General features: G+C 43.8%; 1 protein-coding gene across 1 annotated transcript; it reads right to left on the bottom strand.

Moving 5' to 3' along the window:
• Positions 1 to 3,834: 3,834 nt before the first annotated feature.
• Positions 3,835 to 8,115, bottom strand: LOC134440932 (mucosal pentraxin-like). The gene is made up of 3 exons (XM_063191085.1): positions 8,047 to 8,115; positions 7,738 to 7,840; positions 3,835 to 4,709 (listed from the first exon to the last, which is right to left on the bottom strand). Exons 1-3 carry the CDS (start codon positions 8,099 to 8,101, stop codon positions 4,181 to 4,183), a joined length of 687 nt encoding a protein of 228 aa, XP_063047155.1. The 5' UTR covers positions 8,102 to 8,115; the 3' UTR covers positions 3,835 to 4,180.
• Positions 8,116 to 9,306: the final 1,191 nt, after the last annotated feature.

The following is a 9,306-nucleotide window of genomic DNA, read 5'->3' as shown; positions in this document are numbered from 1 at the left end:
TTTGCCACACACGATAGCCTTCATGACATCCTCCTCACTCACCACTTTCTCAAAACAAGACTTAAGTGTGGGGTCAGCTTTCTGAAGGTCTTTGAAATCTGCACTGTCTACCACATCGCCATCTAGTGGTGGAAGGGGCAACTGCTCCTGCACAGGAGTACCTAAAAACTTGTCCCTTCTCTTCAGTGACCTAGACTTCTTAGGCTTAGCAACAGGCTCTGTGACTGGAAATGGTAACTCCGCCAACTCAGCTTGAGCTTGTAATCGTGTCGTAACAAAGGCAGATGCTACAGGTGCAGACTTCTCCAGTAACTCAATCAACACAGGCACATCCTGGCCTAACACAATGGGATACGGCAGTGAATCCATTATGCCCACATTTAGCAGATACCTCTGGCCATCAATCTCCATGTCTACATTAACTGTCTGGTGTTCAGTTTCATCTCCGTGGATACACCTCACCCTCACTCTGCCGACAGTAGCATAATCTGCAGGGTCAAGACAAGCGCTCCTTACGAATGTCTGGCTACTACCAGTGTCTACAAGGGCCTGCAAAGTCCTACCCCTGATGGTGACGGGAACTAGCGTGTCCGTGGAGCTAGGTGTAGGCGTGGATGTGTGAGATGGTGTGTAACACAAGCTGGCATTGCTAACAGAGAGTAAGGGGCAGTCTGGCTTGATGTGATTGGGTTGATGACAGTTATGGCAAACTATGTTGGGCCTGGGCTTAGACTGCGTGCTGGGCTGGGAATTGGGGTTATGGGAGCTATAGGACCTATTGAACACACGACCGCCACCCACAGACTTACTGGAAGGCTGACGCGTTGGTTGCCTCGGTGGTGGTTGGCCCCGCCTAGCCGTGGTGTCGTGGGCGCCGAGCTGGTAGGTGCCTCTGTGGCGTCGAGCAGCGATGAAGGCTTCTGCCAGGTCCGCGGCTTCTTTCGACGTCACCGGGTTGCGCTCCTTGACCCATATCCTCAGCTCCGGGTTCAGCATACGCAGGAACTGCTCCAGTACAATGGCGTCCCCGATTTCAGCTTTAGTCTTCTGCGCCGGGCACATCCACTTGGTGTACAGGTCACTAAGTCGTGCCTGTAGTTCTTTGGCGGTCTCTCCGTCCAATAGCGTCATGGACCGGAACCTGTGTCGGTAGGTGTCGTTATTGATTTCATACTTGGCCAATATGGCCTCTTTGACTTTTGCATAGTCCATGGTATTGTCAATGTCCATTGCGACATATGCCGCACGGGCTTTCCCTGTCAGCAGGGGCACAAGGTAAACAGCCCAACTGTGTCTTGGCCATTGGTTAGCCAAAGCAAGTCTTTCAAAAGTAGTAAGATAATGTTCAATATCTTCATCTTCTTGGTACGGTGTCATCTTGGGACGACTCCAGCCATAAAACTCAGATGGGGTTACGCTCACCGACCTTGGAAGATCTGGCATGGGGGTGACTGAGCGTGTGAATAGCTGGTCCCGCCCTGGTGTGCCATGAGCTGGCGTAACAGGCTCCAGTGGTTGACCCGTCGCTGACCTTGCTGCATCAGACGCGCCGTGGGCTGGACTTTGTTGCTGCTCCTCCCGTCTTTGGCTGGGATCGTCTGGTACACCGGGCTCTCGTGCGACTGGATCTGGTAAATGGCTCGTGGCTCCCTCTGCTTGACGTTGGTCGAAGTGCTCTCCGCTCACAAGCATCTGGAGTTGCTGGAACTGGTGTTGCATTGATCGCCACTTCTGGTCCTGGCGTTCCTCCCTGGCTTGCTGTGATTGTATGAATGAGCGGAGAGTCTCCTCCAGTCTGGACGTCCGGTCATCTGGGGGTGCAGAATGGGGCCTGGAAGCCATGTTGTCCTCTGTCGCCGTCTGGTGTGCAGTCGACTCTGCTGATCTGCTTCTCACAGCATTTGGTTGCAGACTGGCCTGCTGTGACATCGTTGGGTGCCACCCTCTTTTGACACTGGAAAAACACAGCTGCCACCACTTGTGAAAGGTAGAGTGTCGAGGGGTCTTGGAATGGCACCAAAAATGCTCCAACAGGCAAAAACTGCGTCGACTGTATTTTTATTTTTTCCACACCAGGAGTGATATTTACAAGAGTGTCCAAAGAATCCAAGAAGAAAAATATTTACAAAAATATATATACAAAAATAATAATGAAAAAGGGTCAAAATCAAAATATCTCTTCAGCAGAGAAAAATGCTTTGGAATAGCAATACAACAATATTCTCAGGTAAGGTAACCTTCACCTACCGACCTCCCTGAACAAATGAGGAGTCGGACCTTTTAAGCAAAAGTTTTCCCGCCCTGGTCACTGGACTAATCCATTACAGAACACAAGCCAGGGGGAGTTACAACAGAACTGAAAATAACTGAATAAACTCTATAAAACGGTACCAAACAAATAATAACTAAACCAGGCCTTTAACACAAATGATAACAAATGAATGCATAAAGAAATAAAGCAACAAAAAGCAAAAATAAAGATAATTGATTTTGCAGCGCGCAGCGCTGCCAATGAGCGAACGCGCCCATGGATAAATGCGCACAGAATCATGCCCTCGGTTTCTCTCACCAGACCCGGAAGAGCTGCAACACTACAGGTAAGTTTTAAAAAGCTACAGAAACACTTGGCGAAAGAAAGAAGGCTTAAACAGTAAACACAATACATTTAGGAGATGGTATGCTTTGCAAACTTGATGAAAGGGAGTTATGACAAATAAGCGTTTCGCGGAGAACACCGTGTTTGTGTTTGCTCTCGCTGTGCGAGGTGTATGGCGTGTGTGTGTGTCTATGTGGAAGCGCTTAGCGTGTGTGAAATGTTTGTCATGCCGCGATCAAAACGTGTGCACCCATATGATTGCAAACATTCAAACTACACATTGCAAGATGTTTATAACAATGTCCCAACATAGAAATCAATGTTCAATGCGCAGCGTTACAGCTGCGGGCTCATAAGAGGTGAGAGAGGGGAAAGCGCTTTGGCGGCAATAAAGTTTAAAAGCGTCTGTCAGGACGCGGTGGTGACGCGCCCATAAGCCGCGTCATCACACACGCAGTTGAGGTAGACGACATTACAAAGGCTACGATGCCACATTTATTTATTTATTATTAAGCTATTTTTTGGGCGATCAGAATAAAATGTTGCTGAACATTAATGTCTTCTCCTTGTTGTGTTCATAACGTATGATGATGTTGTCTACTTGTCTATCAAGTGGGACTTATAGGCCTAATGGCAGTCAATAAAATATCTATTCTCTCCACTGCAACCTGGCAGACGGCTCTGCAACAGTCCAAACACATTTGCGCGCGCCTGCTGGTTCGTGTGGCAGCGCGAAACACTGCAGCTTCTTTCGGAAAACTGAACCAGTTTACTGTTTCATACGTCATATATCACGTGGTTTTTCCGTACTGAAGCAAACTTCGGAACAGTGGTTTAATGGTTTTCACAGTTAATGGTTTGAAACACGTTCCAGCGCGCTTGTGCCAGACTACCATCACTACTATAAATCCATAATCTTTTTTAAATGTTCACACATTTTAAAAAAGTTTTTAAATTTAATTTATTGTTTTTTTATTTATTGTTATACAATCATATAGCCTACATCTACTCTAAGTATTTTAGTCTGGAATGCCGTCATGTTTCTGTATATGTAGGAAGAAAAAAGCTCTGAGATTGTCTCACGAAACTACACCAGTTTATGATGAGATCTCATATACTGTAGGTGCTCAAACTTATTCATATCACTGTATGTCCTTCAGATTATGTAAGAGAACATGCCTTCAGTCAGTTTTTATAGTTGGCTTACCAAAGATAAGCATTTTATTTTGCTTTTTTATAAAGTCTTCAATCAGGATATCTCCACAGTCAGAACACTTCCACAGTCTATCAGGAGATACAATATGTCAAAGTAAAAAAGGGAAGTTAAAAGATTATTTGAGATAAAAAGTGTTTAGACCACATCCCTGTTCTTTGAAGGTATGTAATAACTAATCAAGTACAGTCATTTCCTAACAGCCATTGGCTGGTACGAGTGCATAATGTCATGGTTTTCCACTTATGAAACCCCACTCTACTTATGGTGAACATACAGAATCTCCTACCATACAGCTACAATATCTTACAGTGATTTTATTTACAAAACAGGTCCCATCATTTCAACATAGCAGATCTCTAATCAGTGGATCAAGACTGACCCCTGTAGCAGCCAGTTAGCTGATTGTTGTCTAGTACAACAGTGCCAGTGCTGATGAACTCAAGGGCCCTCCAGTTGATCACATTTCCAGGGGTGAAATTGAGATCATTGGTAAAGGCCTGGATCTCACACGGAGAGAGCACGTAATTACACATGTGGACATCAGTGATCATCCCCACAAATGACTGACCAGCGTCAAAGTTCCCACCCACAGAGTCCTGCTCCTGGCCCAGAACAATGAATGGCTCTCTGTCCAGAGTTCCTTGGAAACCGGCCTTCTTGGTGCTGGGGGACCCGTTGGACCAGAGCTGGACCAGCCTGGAGTTGCCGTCCCAGGTGCTGCATATGGAGTACCAGGTGTTCTGCTCACTGGAGATGCCGTCAAATGTAGCAGTCTGACCGCGGGTATACACGTCAAAGCGTCCAGCCGCCGATGTTTTAAAGATCAAGAAGTCGTTGTGACTAGATCTGCTTGCCATGGAGAAGAGGCCATAGTTGCGTGTGAGATCAGTGATGTACCTGCCAAAAAAAGAATAATTGACTGACATACGTATGAACAATCTGTCTGATGAAGGGCATGCTGCCCGAAACGTCACATTAAAAAAAGAGCAACGGGAGCTTGGTGTCGCAGACTTTTCTTTCAGTTTTTTCACGGGATTTGGTCAGACACATCTGGCAACACTGCCTGTGAGGTCACTAATTTATACTTCCCTGTATATAACTCCCGGGCTACACCAGCTGTAGTAGCAACGCGGCAACACTGGGGCATTCAAACTCGCGAGCTGCATTGACGTGCCTAACGAGTGGATCCTTCAGCTATTCAGTTATGTCAAATTAAGGGCCTTGTTTTTAACAGAAATATCTCCTTTTTCTACAACATCTTTATTTTTATCTACTTCATATACTTTTTAATCTTCTTGGTCCCATGTCTGTATGTGTGCCGTTTGCTTTTTGCACATCTGTATGTATGTTACTGCTGCAACAAATGAATTTCCCCAAATAATAAAGGGCATACTTATATTATCTTATCTTATCTTGCCGGATACCCTGAAGTTGCCGTAGATACATTTTGTAGGGGTACTCTTCCATTGTTCATAAGTGCGCTATCTGAAATTAGAATTCAGTAGCCTATGTATGCATACATCTTCGTTCTCGCTGCAGAACGGGCTTCTCGTGATCGTCCGCGCGGCGAAGCGATCATGAAAGTGCTTAACGGGGTCGCTGGACCACTGCACTCGAGAAGTCGTGAAGAGTGCTTTACGGGGTCGCTGGACCACTGCTTTTCGAGGAACATGAGTTAAAAGCGAATAGCAAAAAAATAGCGTGTTGGGCAAGGTCGCTGGCCATGGTGCTGAAATTACTGCCGAGCCCGAAATCTGATATAGATAAAATCTGATGCGTGGGCTCGGGAGTATGGGGCTCCAACTGAGAGCTCGGACAATACCCGCGCCCGCGAAATATGTGCGCTGTATTTATTCCCCACTCACCTGCTCCTAGTCAGAAACTCGCTTTCTCGCTCGCAGGTGAGTGGGGAATAAATACAGCGTTGATAATTGAAGGGGATGAGATTCAGGTGGATAGGTAGGCGTGCCTGTACTAGCACGCAAGGAACTGGACAAATGACAGACAAGCAGGAAATACGGAGCAGGTGTTAATTTAGACCTGTCAAATTTCATTACGCTTCTCCCGAACTTTCGTTTCGTAAACGGAACAACATTTCAGTCAATGCAAGCAGTTTCCAACGTTTTCAGTTCATTTTCAATTAAATCCGGACGATCAATGTCCCCGTGCTCGCAAAGCATGTTGGGACTCCAGCACGCTAGCGAGGGACCTGTGGCACGTCAAAAAGTTGGATTCGCTTGAAGTTTATGCAAATTTTATGTAAATGGCCACGGCAGTCGTACAGCCTTACCCAATGACTGTAAAGCACATGAAGATGTCCCATGGTCATCACGTGGTCATCACGAAGGTGTATTTCTCACCTAGTATTTCTCACCTCATTTTTGACAGGTATCGAGCTTTTGGATGTACAAAATAAAGACTACAAACCACTATGATGCATGTGCTTATGGTGGCTGGGTTCAAATTATTATGTTTGATTTCGACCATAAGCACAACAACGGGAGGGCAAGCTGTGTGTGGAAAAAAAAAATATCCTGAGGTCGGCAAAAGCACATTGAGCTGTAACTTAGGGGCAGTTGGTTTGATATATCGATAAAAATGTCTGGAAATCTAGATTGATATACTCCCTGTATATAACTCCTGGGCAAGTTTCAGTAGCGACATGGCGACGCTAGGGCATCCAATCCGGCGAGTTGTGTTGATGCATAGACATAGATTAACCTAGACTGGCAATGGGCGGTTCAAGGCACTAGCAGAATTTCGGATTGACTGGGCGCAGACATCTTTGCGATTTTCACGCCCCATCGGCTCCTCCCACAGACATAGCTCCTCCTAGTGAAGACTATCAGAGCTGTGAGCCATAGGAATGCATACGATTTCAAACTGTGACTACAACATTATCAAAGTGGGTTTCAATAATTTTCTGTAAGATTTTGACAAATTGTAACATCTATATTGTCACTCCAGGAAAGGAATCACCCTCACTACCATCAAACGTTTTATAATAGACCCAGAAGTTGAGCGGTCTTGCCAGATCGGACGGTTTCTTGCCAAATCGGGCTGTTTAGGAAGGCGGTCTTCGGGTAGAAAAGGGCACACGATCATCATCTCATCTGGCAACCCTGCCAAGACTCTATTCGTTGCAGCAATGCCGGTTACGGTTTGAGGATATTTTCTGATACTGAATCGGTCATGCTTGTGTGTATGCAACTTATTTGGTATAATTTACTCAGAGTTATTGACAACTATATACATAGGCGTGTATAAAACCAGTACGTTCAGTAAAGCTGACTGTGCAAGCTTCCCAGAAGACGCTGATGGTAACCTAGCAACATCACGAGCCCAGACAGAAAGATATTCAGACCCTTGTCTTTGCCGCGTGTAATGGCATTGTACAACATTATGCTGTGCTGTATTGTGTTGTATTATATGATGTTGTGTTATATATTATTATAGATACTCAACACATACGGCAAACGAAGCATAACATTTATTTTTGACACTTTTAGAAGTTCATTTCACATACAGGAAGAACTTTGCTTATGGACTGTTGACATCATTACGTAAAAGTTTGTGGTTAAGGGAGTCTTCACCAAGATGGCGGTCTGCTTTGGTCTGACTGCTGAAAAATCCATAAATTTTGAGGCCCATTGCCAGTCTAGGTTAATCTATGTCTATGTGTTGATGTACCGGAATAATGGATCTCTATTGTCAGGGCATGTCCCAGGATTTATACATACAGTAGTACCTTGAACAATACAGAAAGCATAAACCAAATGGCTTTGCAAAATTTAGGCCTACACATTTTTCGATGCATAACAATTATTATGTAGTGGCCTACGCCATGTTCATAAAAGGACTATTCTTGCACACCTTGAACCAAATTAAACCAAAAAGCAAAAGCACACCTTAACTCTTCACCAACCTTAAGCAGACTGTCACTGATGCAAAGTTACTTCCTGTTGGCAGGAGCTGAACACGAGCAGTTGCAGACTCCACAGGAAAGACGAACATTTTACCTGATAGATCTGTTTGGATGATAGTTACAACAAAGTGATGTGATTATTTTGTTTTATCGTTTGATACAAGGTGACTATAGCCAAACAATATGGCTTGAAAATATTACTGTAGTTTGAGATTTAGATTGAAATTTATAGTGACTTGCTGTTGTACCTTTTAAACAATGCATAATAAAATAAACAATGATATGCATATGTACCATACACCATCTTACCCATTGGAGTAGCCTGGCAGGCTGTGAATAGCAGGGTCATTATGAAGAGTTTCATCCTTCAAGAAGGCTCTGGTGAGATCACAACAATTTCACAACCATTATAACAGTTTCCAGGACAATTCATGTGGTAACTCATATACTCGACCTCATGGACCACATTTTATTACTTATTAGCAACACCAACATGGTCAGGTTGACGCATAATAAAGGAGACAGGACAGCATTCTTAGTTGCTTGTACTTGTATTGCATTTCAGACATTTCTGTCTTAAACATCCCTGCATGACTAGGGTACAAAATGAAACGATTTCCTATATAAAGAAATGGCACTGTAATAGAAGGCGTAGCAACACATTTGGAGTACTTTGACTTCAACGCATTGATACCTTCACTCCTACACCCTACACCCCCCCTTCGTGCAAGAGGACTAGGAGTGAAGATATCAATGCAACGAAGTCAAAGTACTTTGGATGTGTTACTACGCCTTCCATTAAAGTGCCATTTCTTTATATAGGTAGGAAATCACCACGTTTCATTTTGTGCAACAAATTGTGAAACATGGTGGACTGTTCCTTTCCAAGCATTATTCATGAATGTGCATATAATTTTTGTCTATGTGTTTCCATTGCCTCTATGGGGTCTATGGGGGCAAACAAAACATCTTCAAATGTACTTATAAAGTACTTTAAAACTAATGTAAAATTCACCAGAGTGCAAAACAGCAATTTTATTCCATTCTGTGGCTCCAGTGATTATGCTAAGCTAATAATTCTGATCCAATAAATCTAAGTACTGAAAAATCTGAGAAGAAAATGATATGCACATTCATGAATAATGCTTGGAAATTCTGCAAATATGTGAAAATCAAAAAAGGGTGGACTGTTCCTTTAAATAGGGAACACGTGGAACAATTTGGTCATTTCTAACTTCAGGCTCCAAATGTGCCCTGCGGCAAAGCTGAGCGAAGCTAATGCTAACGAGTTTGGGCTGCGCGCATTGCTGACTGGGGTCACGTCCTAAGACGACATCTCATGTCAGAGAAGAACACACCTAATTATTGAAACACTGCTCCTTTAACCTTCTTCAGTGTTGGGCAACATTTCACCCAGGTGCACTCAATATACAGTACAGTACAGTATACAATTAAAGCTTGTTGCACGAAACCATTTGACATGACATTTTTTCGCTTTTTTTAACCAAAACAAAAACAAAACACAAAAAAACAATTCAAGGCATTTTTTTATTTAGTCTATCATTGTAT

Source organism: Engraulis encrasicolus, chromosome 24 (assembly GCF_034702125.1).
Source record: "Engraulis encrasicolus isolate BLACKSEA-1 chromosome 24, IST_EnEncr_1.0, whole genome shotgun sequence".
Lineage (NCBI taxonomy): Eukaryota > Metazoa > Chordata > Actinopteri > Clupeiformes > Engraulidae > Engraulis > Engraulis encrasicolus.
Note: the sequence above shows the minus strand (reverse complement) of the source record. Positions and strands in the feature narration are given on the sequence as shown.

Excerpts from the sequence above, each read along its gene's own strand:
- LOC134440932 (XM_063191085.1), bottom strand. The coding sequence starts at position 8,101 with ATGAAACTCTTCATAATGACCCTGCTATTCACAGCCTGCCAGGCTACT. Across the intron at positions 7,841-8,046 it reads CTGCCAGGCTACTCCAATGG|ATCTATCAGGTAAAATGTTC; the intron begins GTAAGATGGTGT and ends TCATCCAAACAG. Across the intron at positions 4,710-7,737 it reads TCAGTGACAGTCTGCTTAAG|GTACATCACTGATCTCACAC; the intron begins GTTGGTGAAGAG and ends TTTTTTTGGCAG.